Here is an 18,933-nt window from a genome sequence, read left to right as displayed (position 1 = left end):
ACGACAAGCTTTGCAAAAAAAGCAAAAAACGTTAATGGCGAGGAACTTAGAGTAAAAACCAGCATGGGTTTTTCTATGTTTCAAACGAAATACAAAAATAAATCAGAAAATTGCATCAATGCTATGTGCACCATTCTGCTGGTTTATTTTGGTTCTTTTTTGAACAAGGTCAAATATTCGCTTGCTTTAGCTTGTCAGCAGATGGCAGACAAAATTTACTACCCAAAAAAAGGACCAAATTGGTTGCTGTATTAATCGAAAAGAAAAATAATTGATCCAATGAAGTCATAAAATGATGCCGTATATGTTCTTGAAAAGTGAGCAAAGGTACCTTACACGCTAAATTAAATTACAAATAAGTTTCTACAGGATATTTTGATTCTGCTCAGGATGAGGTCCATAACCCAAGACGGGTAATGGTCAGACCAACTTGGGTCGCGAACAGTGGGACTTCAGACCGATTATACCCAAAAGTAGTTATTGATCAGATTTGAAGACTTTGTTAACTCTTGGTCAGACCAGACAGACTTTGGCCAACATTGACCAGACTGAACAAAATTTTTCCAGACCATTGGCCAGACCGAACAGACCTTCGGCCTGACCTTTGTCCAGACTATTGGTCAGATCGAAAACACCCTAGGTTAGACCGTTGTCCAGATCATTTGCCAGACTGAACAGAATTTGTCCAGATCATTGGACCGACCGAACAGACTCTAAGCCAGACCGTTGTTTTGACCTTTGCAAGACGCAGCAGACCGTAAGCCAGATCGTTGTCCAGACCATTGGCCAGATGGAACAGAGACTAGACCAAACTGTTATCCAGACCATTGGCAAGACAGACCCACTTAAACGTGCAGATGCATCCAATAAATTTTATAATTTATTCGTTTCATTTTTCTGAAGAAGTATTAAAAAATTAACTTTGAAAAAATAGTGAACAAAAAAACTGTCGATTTAAAGACCAATGCGAAAATTGGAAATTAGTTTCGTGAAGTAGTCTAATTATCTTAAATAAGATTATGGCTACCAATGATCGGCCATTATTTGAAAAACAGTCAATGCATCACACATTTATAGAATTTATAGGGGGCCTCGAAAAAGATAAAAGAGAATAAAATCTCACCCGTAGCCAACAAACTCAAGTCTCAGGCAAACACTGAGCTACCATCATCAACTGAAAAAAATGCTGTACTAGTAGCTGAAGTTTTGAGCAAATTACGAACAGTTCCTAACACTATATCCTACAGTGACATAATGATTATTGTCTCTGACAACTCCTCACGCATCTTCAATAAGAAAATTGAGGACCGAAGAATACATGACAGCATTAAAAGCGCAAATACAGCTTTTTTCAATGCCGACAAAAAACCTATAAAACAGTCAAAACTTTTTGCAAAATGGATAAGCTCAAAATTTTTGCAGTGGAACTGTCGCGGACTAAACACCAAAATATGCGATCAGGAGAAGAAGACATAGATGTGATTTTCTTGAATGAGAACTAAAACTGGAAAAAAACCAACCCTTCTCAACACTAGCATCGTTGGGAGGAAACCTGCAGTAATGGTCACTATGGTTCTGCATTTTTAGTGAAGAACAGCATTGTTATTAAGTCAACAAAACCGAATGCAAAAGAAACTGATGGCAATGGACGAACTCTAGAGTACTATAACTTTGTCTTATATTGCCATTTTTTTATGATTCTTGGATAATAACTGCTTAGAGTTCCCTGAAAAGCCGCCGTTGACCGAAAAAATATTTTTAGCAAGGATGAAGTATATCTCCGTATGTGGCGACTTCACCAAAAATGCTCCCAACCAAGAACTGAACTGTTCCTTTGATTAGAAAACTGAGAAAGCTCCTAAATATTATTGACGAGGGCAATTTTAAACTGCTTAGCAACGAATATCACTATGAGTCATTTGTTGAAAAATGCAAAAATATGATAGATCTGTAACTTCGCAATAATTTAATTTTTACGCATTTTAGCTAGTTTCAAGTATCGGAAGATCTAGGCAGCGATCACAAAATTACAATTATCTTAAATTGCAGGCCTTCGGAGTATCCAAAAGTGTGAAATAAATAAGTTCAGCAGTAGTGAAGTTGAATTAAAACATAAATCTTTGGAAGACTCCTGCATCAAAAAGATAACGCTGCCCTACAGTTTTGAGGCACAAAAAATTAATTCATCTGTGGAGAAGAGGGCGAAGAGAGCTCAAAATTGCCTTTGGCGATCACTATACTAATGTAAGAACGGAGATAGCCTACCTACAAAAAGAAATTAAACAATCAATGAGCCTGTCAGATGACAGAAAAACGCAAAACTGTTGGAAAACTCCTGTGACAAGTATAGAAAAAAATAACAAATATACAATCCAAGATTTTGACCAGCTTGGCGTTATGGTTACAACAAAAAAGTTTGACAAAATCTTGAAAGACTCGAGAAAAACTTGACCTTGGCCGGACAAAACTTGCGTCAAACTCCCTTAAGAACTAACTAAGAATGTTAAACCTTTGCCTGTCTCGTCATATTCAGCTCCTTAAACAGCTCGAATGTGCCTGTTAATTGGAAAGAATCTCAGATTAAAATGGTCCCAATACAATATAAAGATCGATTGAAAGTCAAAAACTACCGACCCACTAGCCTTACAAATTGTCTAGCCATAATATGTGAAGCTGTTGTGGAAACGTCAATACGGAACGTTCTGAAAATCAAAACATATGCGGTGAGACTCAGGTCGCTCACAATAAACACCGCTGTACCCCAGAAAACCTCATTAAACGCACTCAGCACGTCAGTGAAGATTTCCAGTGGTCTGAAATGGTTAGTTTCATATGCTTGGATATCGAAAAAGTAGTTAATGCTGTATGGCGCCTAAGACTCAATCACAAACTAAATTCAATTGAGCAAAATAGTTCGGCCATAAAGTGGATAAATTCAATTTCATCGCAAAAGAACATTTTTCTGAAGGTAAATTTCACTCTCAATTATTTCTGCCCGACAGCTGGAATACATCAAGGGAGCATAATTGCTCCTATTCACGAACTCATATACGTCAGTCAATTTCCTCAAATAAAAGCCCAGAACTCACAGTTCGCTGATCATTTTGCTTGCTACTATAGGTCACGACACCACAAATTAGTTCAAAAACATCTCCAATTGTCACTGAACAGTTTAATTGATTGGTATGACTCAATGAAAATCAAATTAGCCCAAGTAAAACTCTTAAAGATCCTAAAGCCCCTCGAAGAAATAGTCTTTTCCTGAACAACAAAAAAGAGTATCCATTTCAAAGACACAGTCGATACAATTACCTTAGGTATCACTTTCATTCCACATCTCAAGTGGAAGGGAGACTGCAAATATTTAGTATTAAGAGCGAACAGCAGGCTATCTCAACTCTGGAAGCTGAATAACCCAAACGATAACGAAGAAACTATAATTTTGGTTTACAAACCATAAAACCTAGCCTTTTTTCTGTACTCAAGCGCTTGCTGGCTTTCCGCAGGCCCTCGTCAATAAGATACAAAACGTGCAAAACCAAGCTCTGCAAGTTTTCCTTCAAAAACCAAGATGGTACCAGGTTCAAAAACTCCAAAAACAATCGAACACGAAATCAGTCAACTAAAAGTGGATTAAATTAGCCAACAGTAATATCACGAAGCATTAAAACACAACATATTGTCTGTGAGAGAGCTGATGTATAATATACGACAGTGCCCACTCAACTCTTGCAAAAGCACTCTTGACCATCTCCGTTACTAGAACTTCTAGCCGCATACACCATAGACTATTGGCTGAGATGACTGCTTAAAATAGGGATCAACCTTACAAAATGAGAATAAACCCCAGTTCAATCCAAGAAATTCAATATCAAAGAACATAGTCTTTCAAACAACAGCAGCGAGCTCAGCGATCAAAGAAAAATGAGAAATGAGAAAACAAAAAAGAAAAACTCAGAATAGAGGGAAGAAACTAAGTACCAGAACACAGTGAAAATCTGAGAGAAATAAATATTTCAAATGAAACGCTGGCGGTTGGATAAACACAAGTTGTTATCGAACGGCACAGCTGCGAAGGGCACAAAAATGGTTGAATAAAGTACACACAACTACGGCGGGAGTCCAACTCCACCAAATTTACACTTATTCCATTGAGGCGTTTCTTCCGTCCAATAAAATTCCAACAACTTTCTAGATTTTTGAAGAGGAGAAAAATGGCGCAGTTGTCAACAAAGCCTGGAAGAATTAACGGGAGAACTAAAATTTTGTTCTTTGACTGCGATTCGAGTCTACCTCAGTTACCTCCATTTTCCCTATTGTTTTTTCCTTCTATACTACAAGAAACAGAATATGAAAAGCAGGAGAACAATCAGACATGTTAAAGGTATTCGGCCAGCCGATTGCCTAAGCAGTTCGGGGCCAAATGAAACTAATTCATTGTCATTTTCTGTACATACCATTCTGTTGATTCTGTTGTTTTTTCATCTGTTCAGCCAGCCGCTCGCTTAGTCAATTTAGAGCTTAAAAGATCACAGCTGTCGTTATTTTTATGCGTAATTTTTGAACAACATTTGCAACTTTGTGATGCTTTTCGTCCCAGTCAGAAAAAAAGCAAACATTCCAACAAAAACTTTCAATATTGTGCTATGCGTGGCTTGGTTTCAGTGGTTTCATGGTTTTAAATTAGCGTAGCTTTTTATTCAACAATTTCTTAAACTTCTCATTTTCATTTTAATTGTTCCGACCCCACTTGTGGGGGAAGGAACTATATACTCAAATGGGTTTTTTTTTGTTCAGTGAATTTTGGCCGATCGATATATTCGTCGTAGAGAAATGTGAGTGGTATCATTAAAAAGCTGGTCCAGCGTAGAATTCAAAAGTAAAAAGATTTTTTTGAATTTCGTTTTTTTCGAGGAGTTATCGAGGATTGAAGTTTTGTGTGAACAATGGGATCTTTAGCATGATTGTTCACTTTTAGTACAATTTTCTTCAAACTAAGATCTTTTTTACGAAAACATTAATTCAAATTTCTATAAAAAGAATAAATTTTGAGTTCGTAAAAGTTGAATGCAAGGCGATAGAAAGACTAGTTCTGGTCTCATAGGGAAGTTCACTATCAAAAAAAATCGAACTCTAATTGAGAGCCCTTTTTTTAATAAAACTTTTCTCTTTTTTGCTTTTTTAAGTCACCTAGAGACAAGTCACATTTTATATCGACGTTCTATTAATGACAAAACTCCTTTATAGTCGAATGAAGCGCAATGAACAAAAAACGTCGTTTTCAAGGAATTGCTCATGTTTTTTTTTGGCTTCGATTCTGAGTTTTCGTAATTTTGAATGAAATTTTGAATTTCTTTTTGAAGTTTTACTATTTTTTTTGGAGTCCTATGGTAGGGATTCATTGACTAACAGTGCAATATGTTCCATAATGAGCATTAAGTGAACATGTCTATTTCATTGAGGGGGCGGCTAATGGCTGTTAAGACTTAAAAAATAATTTTTCGAATTTTTTTTGAATATTAAAGAATCATAATCTTATTATAGTGAATTGTAAGTCAGTCCAGGGATGAGAGCACCCTCTTCCTTCCTACTGCAACCAAAATTAAACTGGTTAGCGGTTTTATCTTCTATCTATTGGTTATATGACTTCAATGACAAAAAATTTCAATTTTTTAAAATTTTTTTTGGATTTTTACGTATTATTGGTTACTTTTGAAATCTTATCACATTATCCAAATATTGACAGTTCCCATTAGCTTAAAAACGATGTTCTGTGGATGACCAATAAAAATTTTAAACAAAAATTTATGGTTTAAATGGCTTCGACACGTTCTTCTTGCACTTTTCTACTGATTTTTTGGTTTTCTCCTGTTTTTTTTTGTTGTTTTAATAGTCATTATACTTACTGTGATCTCATAATGAATACCTATGCATGACAAACATAAATGTACTGCCACCGGGGCATCTTTGAGCGTTTTTATTGACTTCCGTTGAAAGCTATTGAATTTAATGTCTGTTAAAATAAAAATCATTTTTCGAAAATTTTATTTGAACAATAACAATTCCTAAATTTTTCTTGAACTGTTAGTGAGTTTCAGTATTGACTGGACCCACTTGCTTTTTACTGCGACTAAAAATATTCTGTTTAGCTGTTTTATCTTCTAGCTATTGGTTATATGACTTCAATGACAAAGATTTCAATTTTTTTAAATTTTTTTTTTGGATTTTTTGAATTATTGGTCACTTTTGAACTCTTTATCACATTATCCAAAGATTATTGTAATCCAATTGGCTTAGAGAGGACGTTCAGTGGATCACAGAGAAAGTTTTCAGAGAATAGCTAATGGTTTAATTGTCTTCGACACTTTCTTCTCGCATTTTTCTACTGAATTTTAGTTTTTGCTGTTTTTGTTATTGTTTTCTGTCATAAGACTTATTGTGATGTCTTTTTAACTATCTATGCATGACAGACATCATTTTCCTCCCTATGGGTTATATCTGAGCATCGTCATTGAGCTCCGATGAAAGATTGAGTTTACTGGCTGTTAAGGGTTTAAAAATAATTTTTCGAAACTTTTTTGAAATTCAACCAATCCTAATTTTTTTTCGTGAATACTCTTGGTCATTGTTGGTTCTAACAGAATCCATTTCCGTTCTACTATAGCCAAAATTAATCTGGTTAGCGGTTTTATCTTCTACCTATTAGTTTTAAAACATCAATGCCACGAGAATTCATATTTTTTTGGGTACTTTATTTTGTTTTTCGATCCTTTTGAAATCTTATCACATCATCTTACTGCTGAGAGTCCCTATTGGTTTAGGGAAGAAGTTCAACGGATCATAAATAAAGTTTTCAGGGAAGAGCTTATGATTTGAGTTGCTTCGACATTTTCTTCAGGCACTTTTCTACTGAATTTGTGGTTTTTGCCTCTCTCTGTTGTTGTTTTCATAGTCATTAACTTGTTGTAAGGTCTTATTGATGAAATACGATTGGCAAAAAAACTTATTGTTCCCTCTAGGCATCATTTATTGTATATACTGGCTTCCGTTGAAGGCTAATGAATTTAATGGCGTTGATAATACGTGTTTTCCCGCAATTTTCGTGCGTCTAATGTATTTGTTTATATTTGTTGATTTTTTGAAATTATATTGATAAAAAAGGTTTTCCCATTGCTCCTGAAAAATTAATTTAAAATTGAAGAGTGTTTAGTGAAAAGTTCATTTTTTTAATGCCTTCGACCCTTTTGTCGCTCAATTTTTTTTCCTGAAATCGCTGTTTTTGTTCTTTAGGTAGCCGTAAATTGCTCACAGATCTCATAGGCTTGTAATTGAGGACTGAATGAATGATGTTGCTCGAAACATTCAGTATATAGCGAATAGGTTCCTTTCGTCAAATTTAACTTCTATTCATCAATCAGATGTCCCATCCAATTTCGTGTATTTCAAGAAATAACATATATATTGATATTATGTGCCACTGTTGTTTCGTTTTTCTGAACGTTTATTGAATGGCCATTTTTTGCGTTTCTTTTTCTCTTCCTTCAGAACAATCGCGTAATAACAGATCCCAATGGTTTTTAAATGTGGCCCAAGTAAACTTATTTAATCTTTCAGTATAAATCCTTCAACTGAAATAGCAGAAATAACAACTGAATTAAAAATACATATTCAGATGATAGCTATTGATTTTAATGGTAGCAAAGGTTTGTGTTTTCGCAAATCGTTTGTAATTTTTTGAGTTTCTCTTTAGTTTGTTTCTATGGCATAGTCTGACTACAGACGGGTGCTTTTGGTTTTGTAATGACTTTTTAGTAATTTATCAAGGATTTTTTTTATTAAAAACCAATGTTTTTTAAGATTTTTGAATTTTCTTGGTGCAAAAAATGTTGATTAATTTTTAAGTTTCGCCTCACTGTTCGTTCTTTTTGTCGGCTTGTTAGCTAGTCTCGTTAAGAAAACTTTTCATCTGCTGTATAGTTAGTAAAAGGTAAACTTGTGTAGTTAAGGTTTTATCTGACTGCATTTTGACGTTGTTACCAGGTGCTTTTAAATTTAGATATTCATTTTTTGCCGCCAAAATTTTGTTGGTGCTATTTTTTTTCTAGTCTCTTCAATGTCAGGTCACGTTGGTGCTGTAATGAAGCATGGCATTAGTAATTCAATTAGTAGATAGAATGTGTAACGATTGTTTTAAACTCAAACATCTATTTTTGTTATCTCCTGATTTGGTTGACATTTTAGTCAAAAATGTAGATGAGCTCGGGTCGGAACATCATGTGCGAACGCACATTAACGAGCCGCCTTGTTCTTTTTTCAAGTCAGAAACAACGCTTTTCTTTTATTTTTCTCCCTCTTTTTCACTGAACTTAACCTTTCTTAACCTTTCTTTTTTCTTTCAATCTGATTTTTACATTTAAGCAGTATTTTTTGAAAACAGGGCCAGTGATCTAAGTCCAGGCTTTAATTGCATCAAAAAGAAAGTTAATTTATTTGATTGAAAAGCTGAATTTATATAGCAGCGTACATGACACTTAGCGCGGTGAGCTAAGACAACAGCAGAACATTGAATATTGAATATTGAAAGAACGAAGCATTGAAACGAATAATCTGCTGCTACAGAAGTCAACTTAGTGCATTGAACTATTTTCTAGAAGAACCAGAACATCAACACGAGTGGGCTCGAGCCTCACCCACGCTCATCGAACATTTAATATTTTTGAATTCTGTTTTATTTTATTGTTTTAATTATCATATTTACCTCAAGAAATTTTCACACGCCTGTCACACAATCTCCACAAGTCTAGCCAATGAACCGGAGTGGCTGGAGTGCTAGCAGAGAAAATACCGATCTTGCTCTATCGAAACAGCGTCATAAATGCGAATCATAAAGTAGACTAAGTTTTATTTGGGACATATTGAAAGCACAACCCCCAACGGATCGATGTCAACGGCCTTGCCTCTCATTCGCTGTCTGATCAAATCCAGAGACCACGGGACAATTATCGTGCCGAAGCTCACCCAGCGGCCCGCCAGAGACAACCACCCTTGCATCTTTCTACCCCGGAAATTCTCTGCCTTCTTGTCCTAAAAATTCGGCTTGTTTGAGCGCCACCAACTTTTTTTGCAATACCTTATTCAATTACAGTTTTCGATGCAATAAGAAAATGAGCGCGAGAACTGGTTTTTGCAAATCAAGTACAATTTGAAACGCAAAATACTGTTCCGCTGCCAAATTTACGCAGAATAAAGATTATCGTTTTTGTGATTAATTTTCTGTTTGATTAGAAGGCTACAGCACAGAATGCCCCGCCCCTGCAAACCTAACTCAACTCAGCACCTGTACTATTCGAAGTGTTGTCGACAAAGCAGACTTTGTCTTGTATGAAATAGCCCGGGTAATCTCCTACGGCGAGGGGGGCGAAACGGATGAACTCTTTTTCACTGGGGAGATGTACCTGTTCTACCCTTGGCCGATTCCCATTTCGAGTGGTTGTATCCATGAGCTAAACTCCTGCTTCCTTCAATTTGACTCTGGGAAGGCGAGTAAACTTTTAGAAGAGCAGGGAATCAAAGTTCTTCTGTATGGATCGGGAAGTAAAATTCCTTTAGAATCTACAGGTAAGATTTCTGAGCAAATTTTTATGGAAAAAATTGTAGATTTTTTAAAAATAGCTCTTCAAACAAAACCACAGATATTAATCCCCGGTTATTGGTTCTATTCCGTTGCATCTTTTCTAATATTGAATCAATCACAGTTTTGAATATTTTCTACAGATCATACAAAGCATAACCCATTTTCTTGTACGATTATTATACGCCTTCAGCGAAATCATAAGTGATTCTTAAATTAACTTTTAAAAAAAATGATCCTTGTATGACTACCATGATATCATAAATATCTTTCTCAAAAGACATTTTTTTCTCAATTTTTGGCAATGAAGAATAAAAATGATTCCGCATCAACATAATGTGAGACTTCAAGTTATTGCTAAATTGAGATACCAATCTAGGCTATGATGTATTTATTTAATTAAAATTTCATTTTTAATAGTCATTTAGACTAATAAATACCCAACCATGGCAAATAATTGAAAACATTTTTTGCACAGACTTATGAAAACGATTGTTTTTATATACATAAAGAAGCAAACAGTAATCTGTTTTTGCAAGATGTTAATTCAAGTATCTTTAGACCATATTTTAGATGAATTTTGTCAATCTTTTACGAATCATCTATGACTTTGAATGATTACAGAGAAACATTTACAGCTTCTATCAAACATAATATTCATACGATTTTAAAGGTTTCAATAAATTCCTCGATTATAATTAGACAATTACTTATGATATAAGTATGACAACATGAAAATAATACAAATTATATATGATCTTTAGTGATTATTAAGACTCAAATATGACTTACCATTTACTACTAAGAATTCTGGTTGACGGCAAATCGGTTCAATTTGTCGCTGTTTTCAGCGATAGATGTTAACAAACAAATCATCATAATTTTTTTTTAAAAAATTGTAGATAATTATATCACAGAACCTTGAATTAAAATTGATGGATAAAGAAGACAATTTGCAAATTATAATATATTGCAATACGATGACATTTGAGAAGTTTGGTTTCTAAATTGGATCTTAAGAATTTATCAAGAAAAGTGAGAACTCATTCGAGGCCAACTGCAGCTGTTGTCACTGTTGTTCGCAAAAGCTTTGGAATCTACGACTAAAATTTTACAACATTTCAGAGGCAATTTCCGCGGCTAAAAACAAATTCTACTTAAGCTGCAAAAAGGTAAATGAGTGCAAAATTGAGCAATAGTTTGTGTTCATATGCTCATAAAAGGAAAATGGTCCAAAAATTATCTGACTACTGTAAGCTTGGCAAAATTGTAAAATAATTGAAAAATTAGTCGTCAAATGCTAATGGAACCTTTTATCTTTCCTTTCGAATAATTTTTTCAACTTACATCTGATCCAATTGATAAAATGTCACCCAAGTCTTACAAAAGTAAAATTACTCGTTTAACACTAGAATTATTGAGCGGTTGAAAGAAAAAATGAAAGCAAAATGAGAAACTGTTTTTGAGTATAAATAACCAAGTTTTAATATTACACTGTCCATTTCTGTCACTCACATCAAAATGGACCTCATCCACCATCAGTTTATCTCAAATTTTCATAAAATGTTTTAAGTTTGGTTCTTGAAAAATCAGATTATAATAGTTTGCGCAAACGTCTATAAAACATTCAGAAGCAACCAATTATAGCAACGGAGTTAAGTTTTGACAGCGGTTATAGTTGATGAATTGTTCTTAATTGAGTCGGCAGAGCATAAAATAATTGTTTACAAAACTTAGCTAAATTTAGCATTCATATAAATGGTTTCATCAAAATGATTTTTTAGCAAACAAGCATCCCAGATCTGTCTTATCCGTCCATAATACCTAAAAGGTAATTTTCGACCAGGTTGTCAAGCAAAAACTTATCGGGGGTCAAACAAAGGGATCAAAATTTCGAAATAAAGTGAAAACTTTGCAAATATCAGAAAAACAATTACTTAGGTCAATTTCCATGCTAAGAATCGTATTAAGAAGATCACTATTGCTCCCATTACATAAAACAAGAAGTAGAAACAAAATAGCGAATTTAAAGTATACAGGCACGTAAATGATACATTAAAAATGGAGAGGGACTAGGTTTCCTTTAAAAGTAGGAGTCAAACAAGTGATTCTTAATGATGCTTAGCGGTGATGAAGCAGGATGAAAAATAAGAAAAATCGCTTTGATCTCTTAAAAGTTTTTCGGAAACTTTTCTGTGTTCTTGATAATTACCATAGCAAACATTCTTTATCATTGCGTGAAGAACCAATAAGTATGCACTTCATAAATTTTCCTATCTTCAATTTGAAGCGATAAACAACGAAGCAATAAAAAAATGTAATTTCATCTTTTTTTATTGCTTCGTTGTTGATTGCTTCAAATTGAAGATAGAAATTTATGAAGTGCATACTTATTGATTCTTTATGCAATGATAAAGGATAATTCCTATGGTAGATATCAAAAGCAGAGAAAAGTTTTCAAAAAACTTTTAAAATTTCAAAGCGTTTTTTTATTTTTTAACCTGCTTTCATTGTAGAGGAATCTGATGCTCGAATTAGTTTATTTGATTCAATAAACCCCAGTGCAAACTATCTCTGCTGTTATTCGATGGCCAAATGAACAACGAGCAGCTTCAGTGTAAGGTTTCTAACTTCTATTTGTTTGATAATAAAAGAATATTGAAGTACTGCAAACTGTTTTGGTCATTTGATATCCTTTTTGGCTGCTTAATAGGAAAAATTTTCCAGTTTTTCTTTTTTAGCTCAACTAATTGGGGCAATTATCGCCTTAAAAAGTAAAATTCGTAAACATTTTTGCTTCTGCAGAGTTTTTGCGGTTTAGATTATTTGCAAAAGGGCATGGCGGGTTTAAAGTAGGCTGGGCATACACAAATTGAGTCAAAACGTTCCAAAAACAGGAAACAAAAACTGGAAGGTCCATGGCATTTTCTGAATCTTATTCTCAATTAACCCAGGGCTTAACTTAACAAAACAACTAGATTGCGCATTTAGTGAACTTATGCAGCATAAATTTACACACTTGAAAAAAAGTATGGTCGCCAAATGCATCAGAGATATTATTTAAAAGCAGTCGATTCAATTTTGCCAAAATTTGGCATAAAAATTTTTGCATGAAAAGAAGAAATGGGAATAAAGTCAAGAAACTTCCTTATTCGCTTTTTGTGTAAGTCTCAGTGGCTGTTTATTTTTATGAGCAATATTGGCAAAATTGTATGCCATCTTCAAAAAAGAAAATACTTCTTCAAATTTAAATAGCAGTGTTACACTTTAAAGGATTTTTCTACAAGATTTAAAGTAATCCGGTATAAATTTTTTATCGGACTATAGCTTTTATGTGATATAAATTATTGTATGAATTATTCAAAAAATCTTATTATTTAAAACAAGTTATATAAATCGACAACTTCTTGTTAATTTATGAGTAAAAAAGCAGTTTGCATCTAGCTGTTGAGCAATCAATATAAAATGAAGACCATTTTCGAAAACTTATATCCCGCTAAAAAGTGGGAACAAACTCAAAAAAGTTGAAAGTTGCATATTTCAAAAACTCAGTTCTGCTAATTTGTTTGACAAAAACCTCTTCTGGCTACAGGTTCATGTATACATAAAATTTATATGATATCTAGCACAAAAAATGATTAAATTCAATAGGCTTTGTGAGAAAAATTTCCCTAGAAACTTTGCGGAAGACTCATTACTATCGTTTGCCAAAATATTTTGGGGCTGCACTATAGTTGAGATCTAATATCAAGTTTTCAGAAATTTGCAAATGGATTTACAAACTTTGTAAAATAACTTATTATAATTGCATATAGTTGCAAACATTTTGTGTGAACTTGACATTAATTTGAAATTTTCGAAACAAAATGATAACTTTGGCAAAACTTTGCAACTAATTTGCAACTCTCTCTTTAATTTACAATTGTTTTTACAAATTTGACCTCGAAATTTTTTATCAAAGAATGACACAAAAAAAACTTTACAAAATGTCCTTTATCTCAGCTTAAACCTCTACACTTTGAAAAAACATAAAAACGTCGCAAAATATGAGAGTACAAATGTTTTGTTGGTATCGACAGAACCTTAAAAAGTTAATATTTTTAATATAAAGGCTCTTACCGCTCATATTTTTTTTTGGTAAGATCTTATACAGACAAATGTGCAAGAATTTAAAAATTGCCTTCCTTTGACGGTTTAATCACGTTAAGGCCTCCTGGAATGACCTTTACCTGAGATAAAAATGTCCCTTATCTCAGCTTAAACCTCTTCATTTTGAAAAAACATGAATACGTTGCAAAATATGAGAGTTAACATGTTTTGTTGGTATCGACAAAATCTTAAAATAATAAAAATTTTAGTATAAAGGCTCTTACGCTCATATTTTTTTTGGTAAGATCTTATACAGACAAATGTGCAAAAATTGAAAAATTGCGTTCCTATGACGGTTTAATCACTTTATGGCCTGCTGGAATGACTTTTATGTGAGATAAAAATGTCCTGTAACTCAGCTTAAACCTCTTCACTTTGAAAAAAGATGAAACCGACGCAAAATATTTGAGTAAACTTGTTGTGCTGGTATCAACAAAATTTTAGAAATAATAGTAATAAATAAATATAAAGGATGTTAGTGCTCATTTTTTTTGTTAAGATCTTATATATGACAATTGTACAAGAATTTTAAAAAATGCCTTCTTTTAACGGTTTAATCACGGTATGGCCTCCTGGAATGACCATTATGTGAGATAAAAATTTCCTTTATCTCAGCTTAAACCTCTTCACTTTGAAAAAACATGAGAACATGAAAACGTCGCAAATTATGAGAAAAACATATTTTGTTGGTATCAACAGAATTTTAGAAATAATAGTATTAAATAAATATGAGGGATCTTACTGCCCATATTTTTTGGTAAGATCTTAAATATGACAATTGTGCAAGAATTAAAAACCTGCCTTCTTTTGACGGTTTAATCACGTTATGGCCTCCTGGAGCATCCAGCCCAAGACTAAAAGTTGTGCAAAGTAGTTTAATGTATAGCGTGAATGCAAGTGAAGTCCTCCTACAGTTCTTAATTATACCACGTTTTTTCACCCAGCTTACGTTCGGTTCAGGGACATAAGCGTTTTTGTCATTGGAGACAATGGGGATTTAATCTTGATCCAAAAACTCAAACTTTAATTTTTCGAAATGAAATTCGTAAATGGTTAATTTGTTAGCCTTCCAATACTTCAAAAAGTGTTTCTACAGCTGAACGGTACTCCTCATTAACGTAGCACATAGTTAAAATTCAAAAAAAAAGTTGGATCCAAAATTTCTTTGCCTTATATCAATTTTTGTCTCGAGCCTAAACAGAAATTTTATATCAATGATAACAGTTGAAGTGATTTAAATTGTTTTTTTATAGTTAAATTACCTTAAGTTATCTACTGCGTGTCTTGAGGAAGCACTAGTTGAAGTATTGCGTTGTTTTATTGTTTTTTCACAAATTTGTTGACATTTATTCGGAAAAATTTGCACGTTTTTTTTCATATTTGACGTTACGTTCAGAATTTGGACTAGACATGGTATAGACTAGACTTTTTTGTCTTTATGTTACCTTTATTCTCATTGGAGACATGAAGGTTTTAATTTTAATCAAGAAACTCAAACGTTGTTTCTTTAAGTTTAAAATGGTGCTTCTTTAAGTTTAAAATGGATCCCAAATTTCTTTGCCTTAAATCAATTTTTGTCTCGAGCCTAAACAGAAATTTGTATATCAATTTTTACAGTTGAAGTGAGTTAAATTGTTTTTAAGGTAAATATAACTTAACTTTATTTATTGCATGTCTTGAAGAAGCACTGGGTGCTGCAATGTGTTATTTTATTGTTTTTTTGCGAATTTGCAAATATTTGTAATTTTTAGGTAGTTAGAGTTAGTTAAGGTGAGTTAAGGAAAGGCAAATTGACCTTAACAGTTAAGGTGAGTTAGGATGTTTTTAAGGTAAAATTACCCTAACTTTATTTAGTTTGTTTCGCAACGATTGTAAAAGTGCTCTTACTTTTTTCAGCTGTACCGCTCGATTGTAGTCTGGAAAGTGACAGGTGTTCGTTCACACTAATATCCGACATAAACCGATTCGTCTGGATGAGATGTTCTCTGAACTCTAATTGGCTCTGGATGATACCAAACACGGACATGTACACTGCCTGGATTATTTGGGACGTCTGTGCAGCCCCAGGGATGATTGTGGGGGCTAAGTTCAGATCAGAAGGAACTGTTTCCTTACAATGACAAAATTCAGAGATTCTAAGTGGGTGCAACAGTCCGCAGTGATTCAAATTCTCTCTGCTAGGACCCACTTAAGTTAGGGGACAGGGGTTCGATTCTGAGACCACCGTTTGATTCGAGTGCAGGGTTCCGAGACCCATTTGAGTAGTCGGTGGGGGTGCCATATCTACTTCGGTTGGCAAGTAGAGTTTCTAAGAACTGGTTAGAACTGCAACCGCCTTAGTTCAGAAATGGTGTTTTTTTTTCACCCAAATGGGCGAATGAATCTCTCAGCCGGTCATTCTCTGGCTCTCGGGTGAAACCCTCTCTACGACTCCAAAGTCACTCATTAGGGCGATGTTTGTCTGTGGGTCACAGTTTGGGAATCTTTAATCCGGTTTCGGAAAAAAAACACGAAAAACCCCCAACCAAAATTAGATATGAAAAAAAAACCGCGGAAAGAAACCCCCAATGAAAAAACAAACCCACGGAAATAAAACCCCACTAGACTGTTAAAGAGCTGTAAAATCGGATCTATTCTGTTTCGCCCCCTCCTCCCCCCCCCCCCTTCCCCCCCCCCCTCCAGCTTAGAGAGCATCAATTTTTTCAATACCCCAGGAGCACGTGCTATTTTCTTGCATAGTAACGTGCTATATTACAACATATAATTTGTAACTGGGGTTAATAAAAAACACTGGGGGGGAATAGAATAAGTCCGTAAAATCAATCAAGTTAAATTAAATGAATTTTATTCTAACACATTTACACACAAAAAGCAAAAGATTGAAACAGTTTCTCAAAATGACATTTCTGCGTCCCCCTCCAGTACGTTATGCATCCCCCCAGTCACGTAGCATGGGCCCATAACATACTAAACCATTACGTAAAAATAAGGGACGTGCTTCGTCGAGGGAGGGGGGGGGGGGGGGGGGGTGGGGAGGGGGGTTCAAATAATATGCACCCACTAAACTAGAGAGGGGTCAGAAACGGCAAAGATTCAAAAATTGAAACATCTTTTACACATAATTTTACTGAAAAAGTACTTCATAAAAACATTCAGTGTAGAAACGGCAGAAGAGGAAAAAGTTCTATGCAGTGACTTCCGGCAAAATTTACTCTAAAAGTGGCCAGTATTCGATCAATTTTGACGACCCAACAGGAGCTAAAATATATGACGAAGTTGGTGGATTTGTGGCGAATGAAGGCGGATTATTCCCTGTGGGCGGATTTGGAATGGTGGATGACAATATGATTTTCATGATCAATGCTACAGCAGGCAAAAACGGAGGCCAGGTGAGAACCAAAATGACATGTTTGTCTATGAAGTGTGTGTTGAGCTATGGAATTTTGCCAGGGGAAAAATTGAGTTTATAATATATCGTTTTAAAATTAATTTATTCTAGATAATTCAAGAAGCAATATTTTATAAATTCGTAGGAATAATTACCCAGACCGTCGTTGCAGAATATATCAGAAAGGATTGAGAGCAAATGAAGTGAAATAATGTTTTTACAGTTCTGTATCCGTAAATATCCAGCCTATACTTGTCTCAGACTACCCAGAAAAAGGTTCAGTTGGCTCTTTGCATGAGCAGCCAAAGGTTACCTCTGCTGCGAGTCAGGACAGCTGCCGGTGAAGTCTGTCCTGGATCTGGACATTCGGAGCTCCAGTCTGTCCTCTTCATGGTCCGCCGGAATAGAGCATTGTTTTAACTATGCTCAGTAAAATATGAGTTTTATGGTTATTTTAGACTATTCATAGTATTTTCATGCAATTTTTCAGTGAATGTAAGAAATTGAAAATTTCGAACAGCTGAATTTAATAAATCAGGATATAAAGTTTCCGCTGCAAATTGATAGTGTTTAAACTCTGAATGTTCAAAGAATGGTCATATAGGAAACAAGAAGACTCGCATGAGGTTCCGAGCAATCACAGAAAGTAGCAACATCCAGGATTCCCAAAAAACAATGTTAAAACCTGTTCTGCGAGTGTGCAAGAAAAGTATAAGTGACAAATTATGTTAAAAGAGCGAACAAAAATTGTTATGAACCCGGGTAAACAAATGACTGACTGATCAATTAGGGGTATTTCAGATCTTTTCAAGACCTTAATTTTCTCTGTTTTCTTGCTGGAGAAATATATAAATATATAAAAAATGTTTGTGAATTAATCAGATTTGGTTTAGGGTGATAATTTTGGTCAATTTGACTTTTGACACTATTTAGCCGTTTTTGTTTCAATGTTAACTGAAAAAAAGACGCTCTGAAGTTGCAATTATTTGTTTTGAATTCACAACATTTTGCTTGGATTGGTAGTTTTATTTGTGCTGTTCAGATAAATTTGTAACAAGTAATCAGTAATTTGGAATGATTTTTTGAGTTTGGTTGCTCAGACGACTCACGCGAATGTTTGATTGGTCAGTATATTTTCTTAAATATGCCGTTTTTCGTGAATATTTTACATTTTTGATAGTTTTCTTTTGTTTGAAGTTGAATCTGGGGTTGCAAGTTTAAAAAAAACCTTTTTCTGGTTGAGGCTGCGTTTTGTATTCATACCTTTTCAGGCGGCAGCCCCCGGCTTATCATTGCTTATCAACTTTTCAAATTCTCGTATCTTTCGATCGAAATCAGATATAAATTTGGTTGTCTAATGTTAAAATAACAATGAAAGAGAAAACTATTTAGGTTTAAAAATTCAAAATATTTGACTTTTCCGAATATGCATTGACGATTGCATAATCCAATTTTTACTTACATCTCTTGCTGAATCTTTGCTTTAACATGTAAATGAATTTATCAGCTGTCATGACACTGCATACTATGCAATTGAGTTTCTTGTGCAAATTGAGTGATTTTGAATGCAGTTTTCCACAAACTCATTTTGAGTTTTTCATATAAAAAACAACAGCAAGTTGTCATCAAAGGTAATACAAAAAGAACAACACTAATATTGCAACAACATTTTAAATTATAAGTACGTCCTTCATGAGGGAACAAGTACGATAGGCATTAAAAAAATTCAAAAAAAATGATACGTCTGGCTTGATGAATCTCAATT

The 18,933-nt window shown here is 34.2% G+C and overlaps 2 protein-coding genes across 2 annotated transcripts in view; both read left to right on the top strand.

Moving 5' to 3' along the window:
* Positions 1–15,953, top strand: part of LOC142354230 (uncharacterized) — a 21,759-nt gene extending 5,806 nt beyond the window's left edge. The window contains exons 2-3 of the mRNA XM_075406481.1: positions 9,286–9,618; positions 15,677–15,953. Of these exons, the coding sequence (XP_075262596.1) occupies positions 9,286–9,618; positions 15,677–15,900 (557 nt within the window). The 3' untranslated portion in view covers positions 15,901–15,953. The remainder of the gene's footprint in view (positions 1–9,285; positions 9,619–15,676) is intronic.
* A 724-nt stretch (positions 15,954–16,677) lies between these two features.
* Positions 16,678–18,933, top strand: part of LOC142354229 (uncharacterized) — a 49,999-nt gene continuing 47,743 nt past the window's right edge. The window contains exons 1-2 of the mRNA XM_075406480.1: positions 16,678–16,701; positions 16,942–17,169. Coding sequence (XP_075262595.1) covers positions 16,678–16,701; positions 16,942–17,169 — 252 coding nt within the window. The remainder of the gene's footprint in view (positions 16,702–16,941; positions 17,170–18,933) is intronic.

This window comes from Convolutriloba macropyga, chromosome 15 (genome assembly GCF_964194025.1).
Source record: "Convolutriloba macropyga chromosome 15, txConMacr16.3, whole genome shotgun sequence".
Lineage (NCBI taxonomy): Eukaryota > Metazoa > Xenacoelomorpha > Acoela > Convolutidae > Convolutriloba > Convolutriloba macropyga.
The sequence above is the reverse complement of the archived record's forward strand: the minus strand, read 5'-3'. Positions and strand labels throughout refer to the sequence as shown.